Genomic DNA, 23,745 nt, shown 5'->3' on the forward strand with positions numbered 1-23,745 from the left:
GGATTACGCAGCTGTCAATTTAACATGTAGGACATGCAAATCTGGAAGCCACGTTGTGATAACACAGAGAAAAGGACAGTCCATGGCATAAGCAAACATATTTAGGAGGGAATGAAACTTGGGGCTTTTAAGTCTACATTTCTAATTGTCGCTGCAAAGCATACCCCCATTCAACATGTTCTCCACGTAAATTCTGCTGACATTGATTACCTTCTCTGAGTTACGAACTTCCTATCCTCCTTTCCCGAGTTGTTCCTCCCCCTTAACATGAACTCTTGACTCTCCTAAGGTTCTTATCTAGCTTTTCAAGTTGCTGTTGTCAATTTTCTCCCAAACAGAGAAAGTTTAAAAGGGAAAGATGATCAGTTTTAAAATCACTTCAGAGGACCTATTGGTTTTAGGGATTTATCCACCTTCGATGTCTCCAGGAAGTCTAGAGTCCAGGAGAATTTGATATTCCATTCTGCATTTGTCTCTTTTTGATCAGGATTCTTCATGGAGTCTTTGACCAAAATGTTGGGTAACAGGCAGACACGTATCATCCAGTTCCTCACAAACTCACATCCTCCTCTTGATTCTGACTCTTCCTTCTTCCGTTGCTCCAAAGGAATACAGACCATTTATTGGGTCTACGATGCACAGTGAATAGAAGCACTAAAGATACAAACGTATTGGCAGCAACTACAATAACCAGCTATGCAACTCTACCTTTAACCAACTTGATATTTCCATCACTATTCGCTCCCCTTTCACTCTTTCTTCTTTGTTGCTGTTATGTGTCCTTGAGTCAGACAGTCTCACAGCTGACCTTCCCATGGGGTTTGGGAGGCTATAGGTCACATGAGAAAAGACTGCCCACTTTTCTCCTCCTGAGTTGCAGGTGGAATCAAACCACATGTCTTTGGATTGGCAAGGCAACTTCCTATCCACTCGGCCACCAGAGAGGCTTCTCTCCTAATAAACTTTGGTTTCTATTCATTTGCCTTGTGTTCTCTTTTTGGGAGGTCATTCAATATTTGTCTTATTTCACTTAGCATAGCTCTACGCTATGAGTCACAGGCGACTCGACGGCACATAACAACAACAACATGCTATATAGAACAGGGATCAGCTTTTCATGTCTCCTACTGGCTCAGTGGTATTCCATTGTATGTATCTACCACATTTTATTTATCCAAGGTCTGGGCTTTTTAAAAGATATAACAAAAATGGGGCAGTAAAGAAAGCTAAGAAAACTCAGCCAAATGAACTCTAAATGAAGACTCTAATATCAGGAAAAATAAGCAGTCTTTAACAGACATAACATTTCTGGGATCCTCCTGGTGCTGTAGATGTGGCCAACTCCTCCTTAATGAATTTTAGCAGGGAGCATTAGATGTAATCAGTGGACACATATGATTCCTTTTCTCTTTCAAAAAGGAAAGAAAGATTTCTAAATCAACTCTGCTTCCCTGAGATAGGAATAGTTACCAAGAGTCTTCACGCATGAAGTCATGAGATTTGTACAGGAAACTGTCACGTAAGGAGTCATTGGTCTCTTAAGTCCCATGTGTGCTCATCTCATCCATCTTTATGATCTATTCACTACCGTCAGTATTGGAGCGCTCGGCTGCTAGTCAAAATGTCTACCAGAGAAGCCTCAGAAAAAAAGATCTGGCGATCCACTCCACCTTCTCTCCCCCAAAATAAGCCACTGAAAACCCTATGGCGCACAGCTTTCCTTTGATACGCATGGGGCCAATATGAGTTGGAGTCAACTAAGTGGAAATTGAGTTTGTCTTATGTATAGATAAATGTGCTAATTTCCCAAAATGCTCTTTAAAGCAAAGATGTTACTTTGTGGACCAAAGTGTGCCTGACCCAAGACATAGTATTTTTTTTAATATATACTTTTTTTTAGAAGAAAACTATTCATTGTTGCACATTTTCCTCTCTCCTTCTCCTCCAGTCCACTTTGCAATGTACCCCTTATTCCAGACTGTTGTCTTACAAATAATGCCCAATCATATATTCCTTTCAGACAGTTCTTCCCCACAGCTGATCTAATGCAGTGTTCATTATCTACCGACTCTTTTCCTATTCTCCTCTATCCCCTCATGCTAGTCCTGTTTTTAGAACATCAGTGTTATGCAGTATTTGTCCTTTTGTGACTGAGATATTTCACTCAACATCATGGCCTCCAGGCTCCCCCATGTTTTGTAATGTTTGACGAGTTCATTGTTTTTCAGTGCTGTGTAGAATTCTATTGTGTGACTGCACCATAGTTTTTCTACGCATTCAGTTGTGGATGGGCATTGGGTTGCTTCCATATCTTTGCTATGGTGAATGACGCAGCAGTAGACATGGTGTGCATACATCTATTTGGGTGGCAGCGGTGGTACATTTAGGGTATATTTCCAGTAATGGAAATACTGGGTCAAATGGTAATTTTATTTCCAACTTTTTGAGAAAACGCCAGAATGCCTTCCACAGTGGCTCTACCATTTTACATTCTCACCAGCAGTGAATAAGAGTTTTAGTCTCTTCACAACCTCATCACCATTTGTTGTTTGCTGCCAATGTTGAACTTTGCTATTTTTGTTGGGCAGAGTATTTTCAATTGCTCTCTATGTATAAACGTTGGGCAATGATTAAGGAAGACTGCTGAAGAGTAGATGCCTTTGAGATGTGGTGTTAACAAAGAATAATGAAAATATCATAGACTGTCAGAATAACAAACAAATCTGTCTTAGAAGGAGTGTAGCCAGAATGCTCCTTCGAAGCCAGGATTGTGAGAATTTGGCTCATACTTTGGGCATGTTATCTGGAGGGGCCGGTCCCTGGACAAGGAAATCATGCTGGGAAAAGCTCAAGGGAAAGGAGGGGAAGATGCACAATGAAATGCACTGACACAATGCGCTTAAACATAGCAAGAACCTGAGGATGGTCTAAGAGCAGGCAGTGTTTGGGGCTACTGTACAGAGCTACTCTGAGTGGGAATCGGTGTGATAGCACCTAACACCATGTTGTTGTTCTGTGCCCTCGAGTTGCCTGCGACTCATAGCGACGCTATGTACAACAGCCCTAAACCCTGCTCTACCCCTTGCCAATCTTGTTGTCTCTGACACACCTACCCCCATGACCCCAGTCACTGAATCAATCCATCTCATGGAGGGTCATCCTCTTCTACGCTGTCCCTCCACCCTCCCAAGCATGACGTCCCTCTCCAAGGACCAGTCCCTCCTTGCAACATGTCCAAAGTATGTCAGATGGAACTTCAGAATCCTTGCCTCCAAGGAGAAGCCTGGTTTCACCCTCTCCTGGATGAACCTGTTCATTCTCTTAGCAGTTCATACTCCAACACCACAGCTCAAAGGTATCAGTTCTCCTTTTACCATCTCTAGTCATTATCCAGCTCTCTGATGCATATAGCAAGTGATTACAAAGACCCTGGCATGTATCATGTGGGCTCAGGATTGGAGGAGGACTCATCAGCATTCTGCGTTATGCAGAGGACACAACTCTGCTTGCTGAAATGGAGGAGCACCTGAAGCCCTTGCTGTGGAAGGTCAGGGACTGCAACTTTCAGTATAGATTGAGGCTCAATATCAAGAAAACAAAGAGTCTCACCACTGGGCCCACTGGCAGCATCATGATGGATGGTGAAGAGATTGAGATTGTTCACACTTTTAGTTTGCTTGGCTCCACAATCAACACTCTTGGCACCAACAGCCAGGAAATTAAAAGACGTATTGTGATGGAAAAGTTTGCAGTTAGAGACATCTCTAAAGTACCGAAGAGCAATGATGTCAGTCTGGAGACTAAGGTGTGCCTGATATATGCCATGGCTTTTGCAATCACTTTCTATGCATCAGAGAGCTAATGCCAAAAGCAGTGCAAAATCCTGGCAATCTCACTGGCTTCTGCGCACTCGTCACAAACCCCCACAGTGCGGCTGCACCCACTCATGCTACCTCGCAGCCCCTGGCGCTTACAAGCGAATCCTAACCCAAAAGAATGGTTCCCGGTTCCTTCGAATCTTAAAAAAAAAACACAACAAAAACCTGCAGAGAAAAGTTTGGAGGAATGTTTTCTGGCACTGCCTCCCCTGCCTTTCCCAACCACAGCTGCCTCACTATTTACTTGAACCAGAAAAACAGACTCGCAGAGAAAGCAAACCAAAGGAATTCATAGACAACCAAGGGAATTTAGTTCAAAAGTAAGGAGAAAAGGATAGAAGGAGATGACACGTGGGTGGCAGACTGGGAGAAAGCCCGTTAGAAACTGCATATAATGGACGCCAGGGTCTCTCAACCAGGGTCCTACTGTAACCTGGGGCCGATAAGCTTTATTCTGAGGGCTGCCCATGTGCCCTGTGGGATGTTTATTTAGCTGCATTGCTGGCCTCTACCCGCTAGATGCCAGGAGCACTCTGACCCATTCCTCACTGTGACCCTAAAAATGTCCTAGGTCTGTGCTCAGTGGTCTCTAGGGGGCAGAATCACCCTGGTGAGAACCACCCACCCTCCTGAAGACCAACTATGGGTTGAAACCCCATGAAGCCCCAATGACAGAATGAATATCCACTAGGCTCAATCTCCACCAAGCTCATCCTCTGCTTTCATTGCAGCAATAGGAAATGTTTTGCAAATTTTTTCTCTTGACATATCAGGATGAATTTTTTTCCCGCCATATCATTCTCCTCACTCCCATTTGTAAGGAAAAGGGTGAGGCAGCCCATGGTTGTCTTTCTAAGCACTTCCTAAGACTACCACTGAGAACCAGACACCACCGGACTGATTCCCACTCAGGGCAGCCCCATGTGTGTCACAATAGTGCTGTTCTAGGGAGCTGTCAACGGCTTATTTTTCAGAAGTAGGTAATCAGGCTTTGCTTCCCAGGTTCTGCTGGGTGAACTCACACCCCTAACCTTTGAGTTAGCAACCAAAGGTATTAACCATCCGCACCGCACAGGGACTAAAGGTGAGGGATGAAGCAAGTTCTTTGAGTAAATGGTGTTTAATTCTTTGTATAACGCGTCTTTTCCTCTTTCTGGAAAAGGGCCCTAATAACATCAGGAACAATGTCTGATGGTGAATGGTTGTGTGAGTGGATATTATGTGGCTCACAGAGAAGACATGGGTGGCACCACAGCTCTTTCCCTTCAAATGGTAATTTTTTTTTTTTTTGGTAATTTTTCATGATGGATGAAGTGACCTAAAGGCCACCACTCCATGTGACAGAATAAAAATTCTGAAGGAAAGAAGAGACTGTCAATAGCACATAGAACTGTGTTTAGCAGTGGAATGAGTTGCCTCAGGAAAGTCCTGTTCTCTGGGGATCCCATCTCTCTCTGGATGCATGTCACTCCTTCTAGGAGAAGCCATGTTATCAACAGAAGCCTCCAGTCAACAGTCATGTGGGTTAATTTAAAAATGGAACCTTCCAGCCCCAGTCAAGCCTTCAGACGAGGCACAGCCTCAGTGAACAACTTGACAGCAACTTCATGAAAAATCCTGAGCCACAGGCACTACCAGAAACTATGAGAGGCAATTAATGCTGTAGTTGGTTTTTTTGTTTTGTTTTTTTAAGGGCAAGATGCAATGGAGACTGACTAAAAGTATGTGATTAGGGAGCTCTGGTGATCTAGTGGCAAGAAGCTGCACTGCAATCACAGAGGCGTGCGGTTCGAATCCGCCTCTCTGCTGGAGGAGGGGCAATCTCCTCCTGTACCAATCAGATCTGACTTAATGGTATACACACCCCCCCAAAAAAAAGAAAAGTAAAAAATTATAGAAAGCATAATTCATTTGAGTGAATGTATAAAATACAATTAAAATGAATAATAAAATTATTCCCTGCTAAACGCACGGTAAGATCCTGGAAGAGAGAAAAGCCATTAAAGGACAAAGAGAAGAGGTGATATCTGAATTACATCTGGAATAAAATGACAGCAATATATCAATATGGTTTTCTTAGAAGTAATGATTGTTCCACAGTTATATAAAAGGTTGTTATGAGGGAAACCACATTAGACGCATAAAGGACAAGTGCTCAACTGATAACCACAAAGCCGGCAGTTTGAATCCACCGATCACCTCTACAGGGAAAAAAAGTTATGGCAAATTCCTTGCATATAATTTCTTTAAAAAATAAAACCCAAACCAACCCACTGTCATTGTGTTTATTCTAAAGCGACCAGATGACATCTGCCCCACGGGGCTTCCAAGGCTACAGTCTTTAACGGCAGCAAACGGTCACATCCTTCTTCCAGTGAGTGGCTGGTGGGTTTGAACAGCTCGTCTTTCACTTAGTAGCTGAGTCCTTTAACTTATCATGCTACTTGGACTCTGCAAAGATGACCGGGAAAGCTGTCGAGGCAGTTGTAACCTGTCGCATGAGGGCACAGGGTGTTGGCATCAATTTGATGACAAGGAGGTGCCAGTCTTTGGAAAAAGGACACCATGCTTGGAAAAGCAGAAAATTTAAAAAAAAAAAAATGAGAAGATCCTCAACGAGATGGTTTGACAATAGACTGAAGCGTGGCGGAGACGGTGAGGCTTGCACTGGATAGGGCCAAGTTTTTATCTGCTGTCACTACGAGCCATAGTTGACTTGTTTTCACCACACGACAACAAACAAAGACAGCTAAGGGACATAAAAGTGTTTTGTTTGGTTGTTTTTTTTTTTTTTTCATTTTCTTGGCAATTTCCTTGCACATTTAACATTATTCCAGGAAAATACATTTCCTTCTGAAATAAAGGTCTTTCTCTCAGACATGAGAGAGATTGTAGCAAAAGCTGGCTACACAGCTGTCAAGTGTATGTGAAAATGGATGAGGCCTGGCTGTAATTGGCCTCTTGGGAGAGGGTGCCCTTTGCTACTGTGCCCAGTCGGCCTCCTAGCAGAAATGGCCATTCACTAAGTGTTTTCTTGGGGCCGGGCGGGTGGGGGGAGGAGGAGAGTGACAGATTCTTGCAATTTCTTGGCTTTTCTGATTTTTAGCATCCTTTTGCTAAGAAAATGGGCACTTTGCCTTATATGGTTACTAAGTCCAGAGGGGGTAGAGAGATGGCATTTATTTGGTGTTCTTTGTGAGTTGTGTCCTGAATCTTTAAAAGGGAGTCAAGGAGAGTCTGTTTAGAAAAAGATGACTTCTGAATGAAATGAGAGAGATTAGTTGAGAGATAAGCTATCAATCTCCACAAGCCTCTGAGCAATGTGATCTCTTTCCCTTGAAATGATGGCATTGTTACTAAAGCTTATTTGCATTCATTTAATTTGTTTTTAATCAAAGCTGTCCCAAATGTGTTCTCCCGGTGAAAGATTCCAGAGAAGATGATCTTTCTCTGCGTCCCCTAACCCTTTCTTTCCCCTCCACGCACTGGGACAGGGACACTGAGCTCACAGGCATCCCCCTGAAACTCGCAGATCAGGGAGCTCAACTTTATGGCCAGAAGGAAGATAACTAGCGAGCCAGAGTTTCTGGTCCGGTCGGAAACTATGGAAATAATCTCCTGTTTTTATCTCCCAGATCTGAGTGAAAACATGCATTTTTTTTTTAAAGAATTTGTGAAATACTGCACAGCGTGGATGGATCTAGAACAAATTATGTTGAGTGACATGAGTTGGTAACAAAGGGACAGTTGTGGTGCAAGACTACTAATAGCAAAAGCTAAGGAAAGGCTAGCCCAAAGAATCAATTTTGGACAGTTAACAGGGATGAGAAGGAGAGGGAGAAAGGAACAAGGAAGGAGTAAAAATAAAAAAATTTACTAGATAGCTGAGTGGAGGGAAGGGCCATATGCAATAAGGTTTTAAAAGAAAACAAAATAGTTTAAAAATAAAATAAAAAATTCCAAAGCCCCCAAACTACTATTGATTGATGAGATTCTGATTCACAGCAAACCCGCAGGACAGAGAATGGCCCCGGCCAGGCTCCAGGGCTGTGAACTTTAAGGAGTAGACTATCTCATCTTGAACTCACAAAGCAGGTGGTGGGTTTAAACAGGTGATCTCTAGAACTGGCAGCTGGCATCCTTCACACTATACCACGAGAACTCCTACAGGCTGCATGTTGGGGTTGCTCTCAGGTGCTGCAGTGTTGACTGTAACCCACAAGGTCAACCAATCAGAACGTGGCAGAATCCTGCACCATCCTCACAGGCCCCACGCTGGGCTCCACGCTCCAGCTCACTCTTAGAGCACTGGTGAGAATGCAAAGTTCCAGGTCATTATGCTGAGTACCTTCGAGTCAGAACTGGCTGACAGCTGATACTCCAGGGGGGGTTTCTGATGGGAGAAGGCTATCTTTATCCCATGGAGCAGCTGGCCGATCTGAAACCACAAGCCTTTGGGTTATTGGCGCAATTCTTTACCACGAAGCCATCACAGCTCACAGGTTAAATGTTGTTGTTATGCTGCTGTCAAGTCTACTGCAATTAATAGCAACTCCCTGAGCGATGGATCTGAAAGCTGCCTTATTTTGTGCTATCCTCACCATCTCTGACACACCTGAGGCCATTGAGTCACTGTGCAAATCCATCTTGTTGAGGGTCTTTCACTCTTGCATTGACCCTCCACCTTTCCAAGCATCATGTCCTCTTCCAAGGACTGGCCCCTCCTTACAACATACCCAAAGTATGTGAGGCAAAGTTTCACCACCTGTGCTTCCAAGGAGGGCTCTAGGTGCCCTTTGTTTTGATAGTCGATTAGGTACTGAGTACGCTTCTCCAGCACTACAACTCAAAGGCACTGAATCTTCTTTTGTCATCCTTAGTCACTGTCCAACCTTCATACGCATAGCAAGTTATTGAGATGATCATGCTCAGATCAGGCACTCCTTAGACTTTAAGCTGAAATAATTACTCTTTGGAACTCTATCAGGGAGCTTGCAGGAGTGATAGGAAATGAGAGAATCTTAGGGAAAATAAGATATGGACTGAGGGAAGCGGGATCCCCCAAACACCAGTCAAAACCATACCTGCAGAGACATGCGTGAAACTTGAAGCCAATGAGTGTCACCAATCAGTCTTAGGAGAATGAATTCACAACTGTCCAAGCTGGTCGGAGGCATACTCTTCATTACAGAGTCCACACCAAGAGATGGGAAAGGGAGGCGCTCTGAGAGCACAGAGGAAGGAGAAAAAAAAGACCACCTTCACTTCTTGGAGGGCCAGATTTGTCCTGGAGAAGATGAAGCCGGAATGCTCCCTGGAGTCAAGGATTCTGAAGCTTCGTCTGACATACTTTGGGCATGTTGCAAGGAGGGACTGGTCCTTGGAGAGGGACATCATGTTTGGCAGAGTGGAGGGGCGGGGAAGGAGAGGAAGACCTTCAATGAGATGGATCGATTCTGTGCCTGGAGTGGTGGGAATGAGTGCATTTGAGATGGCTAGGTTGGCACAGGACAGAGCAGGGGTTAGAGCTCTTGTACATAGGGTCGCTATGAGTTGCAAGCGTCTCGATGGCACGTAACAACAAACAACATATCGAGGGCAGTGGACAGTGGGACCAAGGGAAGCAGCACAATGCTGTGGGCTGAGAGCTGTACCCCAAAGGACCTGAGAGATTCTGGAGGGGAGTGAAAACAAGAGGCACTTGTCTTCTAAACCAAGTATGCTCCACCCAGAGTTAAGATGCCATAAATCGAAATGGCCCTGCTTGGCCTGAGAACTCTTTCCTATGTAACAGTTACCTATTCAAATGTCATTCCCGTGCCATTAATGAAAAGTGAGCTTATCTATCCATCCATCCATCCATCAACCTTGGGATGATAGTATAGGATCAAGCAGTCTTTTGTTCAATTATACATATAAGGTCAGAATTAGTCACAGTTGATTTAAAGGTGGTGCTGGGTAAGAGTACTGAATATGCCATGAACCACCAAAAGAACAAATAGATATATCTTGGGAAAAGTTTTGCCAGAGAACTCTTTGGACATGTAGCTAGGTGACGCTATTCCTTAGAAAGGCAAATCATGTTGGGAAAGACGGAAGGTCAGTGAAGGAGAGGAAGCCCCTCTATGAGATAGATTGACTTCAGTAATGGCCTATGACAAAAGTGTGTTAAAAGCTGATGAGGATGACACAGGATAGGGCAGGGGGCAGGTCGGCTGTTCATATGGTCGCTATGAGTCATACTGGACAGCACCTAACAACAACAACTCACACAATGGGAGCTCTGGTGTCCTTGTGGTAAATAGCTGCAATCCTGAGGGCCCAGGGTTCTAATCCACCAGTTGCTCTGTGGGAGAAGGATGGGCATTTTCTTCCAGTGCAACTACTGTCCCTGAAAACATACTGAAAAGTCAGCTATGAGCAGTTCTGATTCAATGGCACATGACAAAAGGATAGAAAAGAGACGCCTGATCCCGATTCCATTTGTGAAAGCTGATGTTTGAGTTCAGTCTCAAAGAATAAAGGACCATTAACAGCTTATCTTTGTTTGGGACACTGATGGGGTGGGAGAAGTGAAGAGGAATATCCCCTACTAAATCTCACAGTAACTACTTATGTTGGACCATCTCTTCTGATTATCCTAAGCCCCCTTACATTTTATTCCTTGAAGAATTTTATATGTTTTATTGGCGCAAAAAGTTGAGAAAATTGCAAATACGGGGGGGGGGGCGGTGGGATTTTTAAATGGGAACCAGGGTTCAAGGGAGTGGTCAGTAAGAATTCTAAAAGAAAACAGCATACACAAGAAAAGTAGAAAACGGGTACACTGAAGCCGGACCTGGCTTCAACTTTAGATCTCATTTGACATCACTCATCAGAAAAAATGGACAGCAAGGAAGGGCAACGGGATTGGCTCAGTTACTCTTGTTGTGAATCTCAATCAGTTTAAACACGGGTTCTTTATTCTGCTAACACCTTGTGGGCTAAGGTTTTCCCTGATCTGTTCCTACAGCAGTCATATTTCCCCAGGGAAATGTTTTATGATATTCTTAGGCAACAAAGAGGCTGCTCTTTAGGACTGAGGCTCCCTAAAGTACTTGTGAAATGTACTAATCCCCATGGTTTACATATTGAAGCAGCAGTGAAATTATCAAAGCTGTGGACAAAGAGAAGCACATGCTGTTAGTTCCTCACGGCTGTGAAAAGACTCGACTCTTGGCGGTCGCCATGCTTCCAGCTAAATGAAACACTACAAGAATCTTTTCCATTTTCTGTAAATTATTTTGGTGAGGTAATTTGTTCTGAAAATCATTCTCCATCATCTTCCAGAGGAAAGAAGAAAGCCTTGTTGATGCCGAGCCGTAAAGCCTGTGTTTTGCTATTACAGAAAATCATTACGAGATCCCATTGGGCTGCTGGGGTTCCTTGCTCTGTCAAAATGTGAAGAAAGAAGCTGATGTCATGGTTTGGATGCCAGGGGTTTAAAAGGCTCAACTATGGTTTTTTCTTTAACCAGGCGTCCTTTATAATCACTGCTTGCTGTAACAATTGGTCATAAAAATTATGCCCTTTAGAATGCTCCTTTGCTCACTGTCATAGTTTCCATACTCAAGAGCTACGGGGGGGGGGAACCCCAGAAGCCAAGAAAAAGCATATATCCCCAAAAGGGCAGTCTTCCTAAATCAGGATGCTATCTCCGCACCTAGGCTCAGGAAATTGCCTCTCTCACTGCACCTTCTGTGAACAAAAAACAGTACGTGCAACTTAGCCTTAGCATTGTATGGACAGAGACGATACTTTCCAAATATCAAGAGCAAGAAATGTTGCTTTTGGAGAAAATCATTTTCTTAAGTGACATGTCTTGGGGCCATGTTGTCAGGAGGGGTTAGTCCTTGGAAAGAGATACCATAGTGGGAACTGAAGAGGGTCAGCGAAGGAGAAGACCCTTCACAAGACAGACTGACACAGTGACCAGCGAAGGGCTCGAGAGCTTCAGAGAGGTGAGGGTGGGAGAGGACAGAGCGGAGCTCAGATCTGTCGTTCACGGGGTCACCAGGAGCTCTACTGGACTGCACTTAATAACAGCAGAGAAAGAGGCTGGACTAGTAAGTAAAAAAAAGAATCCCAAATCATGAAGCTTCGTGAATGTGTATGTATGTTAAAGCCAAAGCTTGTGGGTCAAGTTGAACATGGAGAGTCAGATCATGGTGCCTACACACAGGGTGATGGTGTTGCAGCCATGGGAGGGAGTAAGTCTCTCTACTTCCTTCTCCATATTGTTTTATAATCAAGAGCTAAGAAAGGACTCAAACATACTTTTAACTAGTCCCTTGGACCTGGGGACATCTCAACATTTCTGGGCGTTTGGATGAAAAGAACTCTCTCAGATTCAATAACTGGATGCACGATCAGATTCAATAAAACACATTTGGTTCCTCATCCTTTTATCGGTTCCTCATCCTATCATCTTGAACTCTTTAGCTGTCTTTGAGTCCTTTGAAGCAATTCTATGTGGTATAGAAAAATTACCTAAATAAATAGAGCCCTAGCGTGAAGCAACCATTAATTCAATTTGTCAACTGTTTTATCCAGCAGTAGGAACACTACTAGTTCTAGGGATTGAGAAGTGAGGAAATGACACCTGTGAGGCAACAGTTATAATCTTTCTCTATTCTTAAAAAAAAAATCATATGTAAAAGAGTCACTATCCTTGTTCCTTTCTTTGAGATGCTGCTAACATAGCTGTGATACCTGGGGCAACTGCAGCCATTTGGTGACAAGGAGAGCCAAGTCAGCCAGCCAAAGAACAAAAGAACAAAATGACTCACTAAGGATAGCTAGGAGGAAAACTGGAACATCACTGAATCTCCTTCTGTGTGATTTATGGCCTCTAATGACCCGCTAGGAGAATCAACTGTGAGTCAGTTATGACTCAACAGCACACAACAACAACAAAAACAACAAGTGGACGCCTTACAAAATAAGATAATGAATCTCTTTATTATATAATGAACTTCTGGTTGATGAAGCAATAAATAGGCAGGCAGATAATCCAAACCTGCTGTGGACTGATTTCCTATTTGTTTATACCCACTGTGTTCTATGGCATTAGGTATTGGTGGTGGTTCTGTTTCATACAGGGTTACTAGGAGCCAAAGTTGACTTACAGCACCTAAGAAGAACAGGAAAATCCTTAAAACATGTGATGAGTCGTTTAGAAAGTATGTGTGCACGCGTGCTGGGTAGGGTTTAAAAAAAAGAGAGGAAGGATTGCAAAGAACTTGAAACTGCAGCCAAGTACAAGTTTTCAATGTAAAGATAAATGATGCTACCTTCTTAGTCAGCAAATAAAACAGTAATTATAAGTCCAATATTAAACCCAGACTGGAGATTGACTTTTTATTTAGGTTCTTCATATCTAAGTTCTAAGCCTACAGACTGATTGGTGACAACGCTCGTTTAAGCAACCCATAATATTACTTTTCTTCCTTGTTCAGTACCACCAAGGAAACATGATCACATATTTGCACCAATACATCTGAAAGTCACAAAGTTTTGATTGTGGAAAAGAACTTAACTATTCTTTTACCAGCCAAAAAGATGTGTTGTTGTTGTTGTGTACTGTTGAATGAGAACTGACCCATAGCTGACTCTCCAGTAGGTTTTCAGGGGCAATAAATGCCACACAAGAGTTCATCACCTACCTTTCCTCCGTGCAGCAGTCGCTGGATTTGAACTATCTACCTTTGGGTTGGCAGCTCAGCTCCTCATCACTAGACTACCAGAGCTCCCTAGAGAAGCCATGTTGTCATTGTTGTTAGGTGCTGTCAAGTCGTGTAAAACCTCTATTGACCCCTATGAACAACAGATCTGAATTCTGCCCTATCCTGTGTGGGCCTCACAGTTCCTGACACACTAAAGCCCAATGGCGGTTAGTATTTCAATCCATCTTGCTGAAGGGCTGTCGGTCCTCTCTCCTTTGTTTCTCCTTTCCAAGCATAATGTCCCTCTCCAAGGAATAGCCTCTCCTGGCAATATGTCCAAAGCATGTGACACAAAGCTTTATCACTGCTCCTCAATAATTTGGAAAGGTCCCTGATGACAGACTTTCCAGTGGAATATGCCTTCTGATTTCCTAATGTAAAGAAGCCAGAGCACCAGTGAGATATGTATTGATATGCAAAGAAGGAAGTGGAAGGGACAGGAGGGCGGAAGGGGGAATCACGGAGTTTAAGATTTTAGTGGGTAAATGAAGGTAGCGGGGAGAGAAAGTACATGAATGGGGCATAATAATAATAATAATAAAAGAAGCCATAGGAACTACAAAAACAAGTAGGCATGTCTATGTCTTAATAAAACTTTAAAAATCAGGCATTGGATCAGAATCAGCCTGTGGGCTGTAGTTTGCCCAGTCATGTTTTAAGCGAAGACCTCTTAAACAATTCTTCCAGAGCTTTCTACTTGTAAAAGGAAAAAAATTTAGCCACCCACTAAAAGAATCTGTAAATTATCCAGAAAGCCCTGATTGATTTCGAAAGTATTTTCTGTATTTAATTGCAATGAATACTTATTTGCCTGTATTTTGCTTATGGGCAAACCAAGAACAAAGCAAAACCGGAAGAAGTTCCTGTTCCTTTTTCAAGGATGGGACATTCTTTCTAATTATCAAGTTTAGGTTTGGGCCACGATCCCAGCAGAGAGAATTATGTGTCGCCTTGAAATCGGAAGACTGTGCCAGAATGCTTCACAGAAACGGCAGTGACAAAAGTCATGTTCGAGATTCCAAAGCCTTTGTGCAGTCACAGCTTGCTACTCCAGCTAAGTTATAGAAATATGTGTAAATGCGACCAGTGGAGACAAGACCCGGGAGAGGAAACCCTATTGCCTGAAAACATAAAGACAGCTGACTGTGAAAACTCGGGCAGAGTCTATGACTTAGGGAACAGCTGTCTGCTCAGCAGCAGAACGTAAGACTATAGAATATCAACGTGAATCTCCAGTTAAAGACAAGCACTGTTTGGGTCAGGTGTTTCCTGAGCTGAGATGTAACCCGCATTATTCATTGTAAATTAGTGGCAAGAAGCTCAACCCCCTGGCTGTAAGGTAAATAAGTTCATGTCTCTAAAACATCCCGAGGACAGGCTACAAACACAATGGCTATCTTCTTTTTTCTTTTATCCATCAGCTGCTCTGCAGGAGAAAGCTCAGCTATCTCCTCCCGTGCGTTTTACAGCCTTTGAAACCCCGCTGGAGGGTCAGCTATGAGTTGGTCCTGACTCTCCAACAGTGAGTTGCGGGAGTAAAACAAATAAATGGCTTTGGTAGATCAGCAGGCATAGCGGAGTCCAGGAAAGAGATGGTTTGTATGCAACAAAGCAGTAGTTTCTATGGGTGAAGAATACTCGGATGGGCTTAGGTACAGTGAGCAGAACTGGAGAGGAACTCTAACGCGGGTGGGATCCAGAGCTCCAGTTCACATGAGACAGAGTCATGGGGTAGCCTAGCGTGGAGAGCAGTGTCAAGAAAACAGAAGGGACACACGCTATGGCAGTGATGACTAGGATGGTGAGGGACACCTTTCATTGAGAGCTTATCAGCTCATTAGAAGAATTACTGAATTTAATCATTATATGACTAATGATGAAGTAGCTAATGATTAACTAATCACATCATCATTTTATGCCACTGACATTCACATCAGTCTTATGAGTCTATCAATCAAAGCTGAGGACTGCCTGGGCAGGGGAAGAAATAATAGGGAAGCATTGAGGGTGCTCTGAATTCTGTAGAGGGCAAAATGAGAAACAGATGATATATTTCTGGAAAACAGTGAGTCGTAAAAAGAGGAGATTAATTTGAAAGGAGACTATGCATGTATGCGTTCATCTAGTCTTTCATTTACTTCTCAGACAGTTGTTCAGGGACAGTGGTGCGTCAGACAGTGAAGGCAGTGTAGCATAGTCAAAGAGAAGAAATGAAAAAGAAATGGCATTGACAACCCTATAAGACAGGCAGTTCAAATCCACCAGAGGAAAAAGATAGACAATCTCCTCCCACGTGTCTTACAGACTCTGAAAACCTGCTGGTGGGTCAGTTAGGAGTCAGAACCAATAGCACCTCACAACAACAACAACTCACAAGAAATCACTCCTTTAAAAAGAGGATCTTGGAAAAGGCTATGGTGGACACCGAAAAGATAGGATTCATTCCACAGCTCACACTGTATAAATCGTGGGGAAGTGAGAATGAGGTTTTGCTCCATTTTGAGCCCGTGGTCTCTAAGATAGTATAGCACATGGCAAGTGTTGTTGTGTACCGTCAAGTAGGAACTGAACCATAGCTGACCCTCCAGCAAGTTTTCAGAGGCACGTAATACCATGGGAAGAGATTGCCCATCCTTCTCCCACAGAGCAGCTTGTGGATTCAAACTACCTTTACAAACCTTTGAGAACAGAGTGTACCTTCTTACCACTAGGCCAGCAGATGACCCTCTTTGCTGGGGTTTGCTGCTTCTCTGCATTTCTACTTACAGTGAAGCTTATGGAGCCTATCCCAGACGTCCCTATCACTCTAACATATACAAAAAATGTCAAACAATTCCAACACCTCAGTTCTTCAACTGGGTATTGCTAGCAAGAATAAAGTAGCAACGAAGCACTTATCCTGCCTACTGACGACAGTTGTTTGAAAAACTTGCAAGTTTGATGGCCTTGCACACCAGGTTACCCTTTATTTTCAAAATCAACATTTGAATTACAAACCAAAGACAGCTGCAATGTTGGCCAACCAAAAATAGCATTTGCTCAACTTCACTGAGTTGTTTACTTGGGGTTTACATTGCCCGAGGGATGGTGGTGTGGGCCCACTTTATAAAGACACAGTATCATTGAGCAATTTGGAGGAAACAGGATATACTTTTATTGGGATATTGACCACTTTTCCTTAAACCATCAGCCATTCTTCATTCCATGATAATGTTTTCAAAACACATAAACAAGACCTTTCTCAATTGTGATATCAGAAATGAACTGAAACAAGAATGGGGAAACTCAGCAGGAGAGGAGAGAACACAAGGATAAGAACTTCTCTCTCATGAAACCATTGAACTTTGTATTTGTTTACAATACAGTGAGGTGAAGCATACTACCTTGCCCTCTCTAGCTTCTACAGGCCACTCATATCATTCCAGTCACGTCCCCTCTCCTCCAAATGAAAAGCCAGCAGCATGCCATCGCATGGTAACTGTGCAAGATCACATATCCATTCACATGCTCTGGGATAAGAACAAGAATATCTTTGGGGGTCAGTACTAGGTGACTGAAAAGTCATCCTCTATTTCTGTGTTCCCCTCTCCCGTCCCTGAACTATCCTAATGACAGGAGATTTGAGGTGAGCCAGGGCTAGGGAAGTAAGAGTGTTTTGCCTTGGCAGCATTTACCTTCCAGGGAGTTGCACTGCCAACCCTAACAGATGCAGTTCAAACCCACCAGCCGCTCTGAGGAGCTCACTCAGGGCAGGATGTTTCTCCCTCTGAAAACCCGCTGGAGGGCGAGTCTTCAGATTTCACAGCACCTGACAGCCTTGGAGTGCAGGCCTGGTGATCTTATCTGGTTCCCACATCTTGACAGTCCCGTGGAATAGTTCTATTGTGCATACATGGGGTCAGCATGAGTCAGAGTCATAACCCTCTTCCGTTAACACTTCCCTCTTCTTCTCCTCTCTTCCTTCAAACCTCCAGGGCCTCCTCCCCACGCCCACCCCCAGGAGATAAAATTGCTAACTATTTTGCTGAGAGCAGAGAAGCCATCTGGAGGGCAATTTCACATGCTTTTCCATATCCTCTTCTTGCTCGTCTGCATCTTGAATCCTGAAAGTGGTGGCACTGTTTCTTTAGCTGGAGAGAAATGGATCCCACCACTCCAGTGCATTCTAGGAAATGATCCCAGCCATTGCCATCACCCTCCTATATAACAGCCACAGTTCTTCCCTCTGTCCCATGACTCCCAGTGCGGTAGATATGCTGTAGTTTCACCCGGCTGGTCACATGAAGAGAAGGCCTGTCAAGGAGATCCTTCTATAGCCCAGCATCACTGGCAGTGATAGTGCAGTCTAGCCAACCGGAACTGCCATTTTCATTAGACCTGGTATCTCAGTTGACTTCCCACCAATGTTTTATGGTCTAGGCACCTGCATTTCCTTTCTTGGGTAATTGGCAAAGCGCATGTGGTCCTGCTGAGAACACCATTTTGGAAGTTTCCGTAAGGGTTAAGTGGTCTCACTCAGAGGACACATTTCACATAGGCAATGGGATCGAGGTCCAACCATTTGCCCAAACCGACAGCTGCAGGAACACTATGGGTGATATCTGCTCTTTTCCATCTCCTGCACATCTCTTTCTCTACTCTAGGAGTGAGAAACGGATTTGTAAATCCTAAATCCTAATTCCAATAGGAACAAGGATAACAACCCCCATGAGCTGGCAATAACATCCAACATCCAGAGATACTGGCCCTTTACCTTGGGTATGAAGAACTGCATCGACATGAACAGTATAGACAGATCTTCCAGCAGACAAGTTTTACAAGTGTGTCTGTCTGGCAAAGGCTATTTATTTAGGGGGCTCTTTAGAACAGGAACAAGAAACACTGAATGAACTATATTCACAAAGCAAGTTACAAGGAACACCCACTGCAGGATGTTGTATCTGATCTGCATTGAACCCAAGATTCAAATAACTTGAAAGTCATTGTTCCTCTTGTGAAAAACTGGGCTTACTAACAGCATATCCACTTTTTCCATAAAGAAAAGGAAAGGATTGTCTGTGACTTGAATCCTGCCTGGGTTCCACATGAGTCAATAGAGAGAGGAGGGAAAGCCTCACTAAATGTCAGAATATATGTTAGGATGTTTATCATACCTGGTAAAATTCAGCTGTCTCTCCCGAGTCGTCAGAATAATAAAATGTTTGTTGATATCACCAACTATTCCCTGGAAGTAGGTTGCAGAAGCACGTCTGGTTGAGAAGTGCACTGATGTGCATGTGTCTGTGGATGTGTGTGAGTGTGTATGTGTGTACATTTACTGCCACATACAACTACTTCCGCTTACTGACCATCTACTTTGCTGATAAAAATGGACCATTGACCACATCCCCCATTAATGATGCATGTCTAGAAGAAGCAAATGCTGGGCCATGATTTACAATGGTTTGGCAATTATGACCTGAAGTGATGTGGCAGTTACGTAACGATTTAGTCAAACTCCATTTTGTGATCTGATATAATCATCCTGAGGGGGTTTTCCCCCCACAATGCTGATACTAACATAATGATCCTGCTTTTTAGAACCCAAGGAGTGAGGAGTGAGCGTATCATATCTATTTTACTAATAAGCAAATAGTGATTTGTATTTATGAATAAATAAATGTTCATGAAACAACCTTGTCTATATTACCTCAAAACCTCAAACTCACAGGTGTCATGGTGGGAAGGAACAAGCCTGCGGTGGGTCTTCAGGAGACTGTAAATCACATGGCAGCAGACTGCTCGTCTTCCGCCTGTGGAGCTGCTGTTGGATTTGAACTTCCAGAGAAGTGCGGCCTTTGTGTTAACAGCTCATCTTCCTCTGGACTATACCATAAGAACTCCCTGAGTTAGTCAATGCTCCAATAAAAGGAAATGGCCCAAGTGGATGGCGTCAGCAAAGAGAAATTTTCTTTCCCAACAGTTTAATAGGCTAGAAGCCCAATCCATGGCCCTGGCTCTCTGGGAAGGCTTGCTCTCTGCTGGTTCAGGGGGCAGGCAGGCCCGTGCATCCTCTGGGCTTTGGTTCCCGGGAGATCTTCATGTAGCCTGCTCTGTGTCTCTATCCATCTCTGCCTCTTTCCCCAGTTTGTTTCATCGACTTTCTATCTTCACTGAAATGGTCTTAAAGCACTCTACATTAATTGAGTCTCATTAACATAGCAGAGATTACCCATTCCCAAATGAGATTATAATTGCAGGAAGAGAAGATGGGATTTATAATGCATATACGGGGCGGGATAATCCAGTTCACAACAAACTCTTTCCACTCAATGAAAACAGTTGTTCCGTAGAAATGGAAATCTCCAAGGCTGTTTTCTAGAGTTTTCAAGCTTTATGCCCCTCTCTTTCTCATCCCTTCACTTTCCAGACACAGCAGCCAGTGTCTCTTATTATAGGCTGACTCTATTTCTGTAGCCCATGGTGGTGTGGTGAGCTACCACTGGAGAGGTGGGTCGTTTGAACTCACAAGCTGATCTGAGTGAGAGGGGGAAAAAATCCTGTTGAGATTTGCAGGCTCAAAATGAAAGCTCTTAGTCGAAACTGGAGTAAAGCCCTTGCCTATCGGTCAACTATCAGCCAGACAATAGATGGGACTTTAGGGGGACCAAGAAGGCCTGGGTTTGTACTGTGCAATACAATGGGCTGCTAAACAAAAGATCAGGGGCTTGGATTCACCAGTGATTCCTCAGAAGGAGGATGGACAGTCCTCCCATAATGATTTACAAGCTGGGAAGCCCACTGGAGGCTGCGGCGCCAGGACAGAGTCACCAAGAGTGGGTGCAGGCGAGGCACGAGGACTTGAGGGAGCCAGTGAGGCGAGCGTGAGCACCCCGCTGGCACTCGGGTTGCTACAACACAAAATGTGCGAGAATGGCTGGGTGAAAGAGCAATTTGCTTTGGGAACTTCCGCTCAGATCACTATTTCAGAAGTCCATACAAACAAACAAACCAAAGCATTTACAGCGTTGGACACCCGATAGAGGGGTCACCATGACGGAGGATGGACTGGATGGCAGTGCGTTTTACGAGTTAGTGTCAGCAGTCGATGCGATCAAGAAGCTGGAGCTTTCTTTCCAATCAGAAAAACCTTGGAAGAAAAGGCATGCGGGGGACCTTTGCAACACTGGCCGCTGAAGGCCCTGTGGACGGAGCACAGTTCAACTCCAACACACCTGAGTTAGAATTGCCTTCATGGCAGCTGGACTCGATCTGTATGCCCTCACAGGTTCTCATGACACTTCAAAGCCACATCGACTCCCCACTAAGCAAAGTTACTTTACAAAACCCCACAGCTGTGGAGTCGGTTCTGACTCACAGAGATTCTCCATCGGGTCTGAAGCAGTAAATCTCCATCAGAGGAAGTTGCCTATCTTCCTGCCTGAGGGCTGCTGGCGGCTTAGCAGCACAACACGCCACACACTAAGCCACCAAAGGCCCTTAGCCACTCTCTAGAAGAGAGGGAACATTCAGAACCAGACTTGTAGGCGTTCATGGGCTTCACATGTTTACTGGCAGGACGGTCGGGGTATGCAGAATCTTCAGGAAGTCCAGATGCCAAGCTCATGGAGGGGGTCCCTCCACAAAGCACCCGGGCAAGGATGGGTCGAAACAAGTGAAACTCTGCGGCCTGCCAGATCTGCTCTTGACGTCAGGTCAAGTGGAGGGCTGGAGCAATTAGTGAAACGTGCTTTTTATAATAAAACCCAGTTTAGAATAACCACAGCTTTTTCTCAAAGTCAACTTTCAGTTAGGTTGGCTGCAAATGCCTATAAATGGACTGGATCTGCACTGTGTAGACTGTGACGATACACACAACTTTCCTTGTAAAGCCCCCAGTTGACCTGCCCCTTTCAAATAAACATCTTAGCTGGCATGCAAATGGTTCTGCTTGAACATGTTCAAAACACACACTAACACCGGCCAATGGCCCGGAGCCAGTCATTTTGTGCCTGGGTTAACGTTAGCTGGGAGAGGTGACTGCAGCCCATCCCGAGGTGGACTGGCAGCCCTTACCTTTGGGAATGGTGATCTGACAGTTCAGGTCACAGTCCTGCTGCAACTGTAAATAAGCCACTTCCTGCAGCCGGGCCCGCTCCAGCTCCGAGAGACTCTGGATGGGGACTGACCTCAGCCGCACGCTGCGGCCCGACATGCTGTTCCAGGTGAACTCACCCTGTGGACCAAGGAAAAGCAGCCAGAGTTACAGGAGTTCCCTTCAGTCCCAAAGGCAAGCAACCCCCCCTCTTTATGTCCCCACAATGGCTGACAGGTCCCCCAGTTGAGCCCATTCTTAACCAACTGTGGATTCTCTTAATCTGTTGCACATGTGAAAATGTACCCTATCTTCTGAGCATCCTGATCCCATAGAAAGCTGTGTACAGAGGCTGGAGAAAACAACGCAGAAAGATCCCTGCAGGGTCCTGGTCCCTCGCACAGGCCCAGGTTTATTAGAGCATTCGTGAAACAAGGTCGAAGTGTTCTGAGTCGAAACTCTGCCATGGGGGTTTCCACTGGGGGAGACCACAGGTACATCCTCAGTCACTTGTTTGCTCTTCCCCAAAAGATGAGTTCCCGATGGCTGTGACTTTTAGATAAGAAATAAAATACGGGAGACCTGGCAGCATAAATAGCTAGGTATGTGGCTGTTGATGAGAAGGCTGGTGGTTAGGACATCTTGGGGGAAGATGTAGTGCTCTGCTTCCAGAAGGAATACGGCTTGTAATCTCTGCAGGGCAGGTCCAGCATTTTACGTGGGGTTAGTGTGAGTCAACAATGACTCAACAACACCCAAAAGCAGCAAGGGAGTAAATAATCATTTGACGTCTGATGGCTTCAACTATCTATACCTAGGCTGGCAAACATTTTCTGGCGAGGGGTCAGAGCGCAAATATTCTAGGGTTTGTAGGTCACGGGGTCTCTGGCACATGACTCTGCCGTGGGAGCACAAAAGCAACCACGGACACCATGGGAGAAATAAAAATGAACGTGACTCTGTTCCAATAAAATTCTCTTTGTAGAAACGGAAACATAATTTTCAAGCCATAAAAGAATGCTCTTCTTTTGAATTTCTTAAGCCACTTACAAATGCAACTTTTTTTTTTTTTATTACTTCCAGGCTAAAAAGAAAAAAAGGAAGCGTGCTAGGTTTGACCCGTTGGTTGTAGTTTATTGACCCCTGTTGGTGCTAGATCTGGGCTGTTTAATAGCCTACGCATATTTACTTAGCATATTCTTTCATCAAACAAACAACAAAGCCTCATCACTGGACCAAGAGGCATCATGATAGATGGAGAAAAGAATGAAGTTGTCAACGATTTTGTTCACTTGGAGTCACCGCTAACAACCGTGGCAACAGCAGTCAAGAAAAGACAAGACACGCCACAGTGGGAAAAATCTGTTGTCAAGGATCTTGTTAATGTGCCAAAGAACAATGATGTGAGTTTCAAGACTAGGGTGTGCCTGATCTTTTCAGTTCCTTTCTGTGAGTGTGAAAGTCGGATAATGAATAGAGACGACAGAAGAAAGAATGCCTGTGAGTTGTGGTGTTAGAGAAGAGTATTGACGAGCCTGTGCACTGTCAAAAGAACAAACAAGTCTGCCTTGGAGGAAGTGTGCTCATGGGTGCTCTTCAGAAGAAAGGATGGTGAAACTTGGCCTCACAGATTTTGAGAATGTTGTCAGGGGGGGCCAGTCGTTGGAAAAAGACATCATACTGGGGAAGGTGGAGGATTAGAAATCAATGGACACTATTTTACATTTCATAACATTAATGAGGGGCTCGAGTATATCAGACAGTGGTGCATCAAGAGTTACAAATCAAATTCGCTTTTGGGGGCTGCCTAGCAGCCAAACCAAGCCATCTTCTGTTGTGTTTGTGTAGCGAAACTTAGACTGAATTTGTATAAACTGCTAAGAAACAGTCTTTTTGAAACAGAGTCTGTTCAAAGGCCAAGAAATGCCAGTACATGAGGGCAAAACCAAATGTGATACCATCTGAGTGGGGGGGGGGAAGTGATTCCAATAACATCCACTCCAATCAGATTACTTAGGAGCAGGAAGAA

General features: G+C 44.2%; 1 protein-coding gene across 1 annotated transcript in view; it reads right to left on the reverse strand.

Moving 5' to 3' along the window:
* The window catches only part of ARHGAP6 (Rho GTPase activating protein 6), a 508,230-nt gene that overhangs the window by 67,753 nt on the left and 416,732 nt on the right, over positions 1-23,745 (reverse strand). Inside the window, exon 2 of the mRNA XM_006892363.1 lies at positions 21,698-21,857. Within this exon, the coding sequence (XP_006892425.1) occupies positions 21,698-21,857 (160 nt within the window). The remainder of the gene's footprint in view (positions 1-21,697; positions 21,858-23,745) is intronic.

This window comes from Elephantulus edwardii, unplaced genomic scaffold (genome assembly GCF_000299155.1).
Source record: "Elephantulus edwardii isolate Elephantulus edwardi_28Jun2011 unplaced genomic scaffold, EleEdw1.0 scaffold00115, whole genome shotgun sequence".
Taxonomy (NCBI): Eukaryota; Metazoa; Chordata; class Mammalia; order Macroscelidea; family Macroscelididae; genus Elephantulus; species Elephantulus edwardii.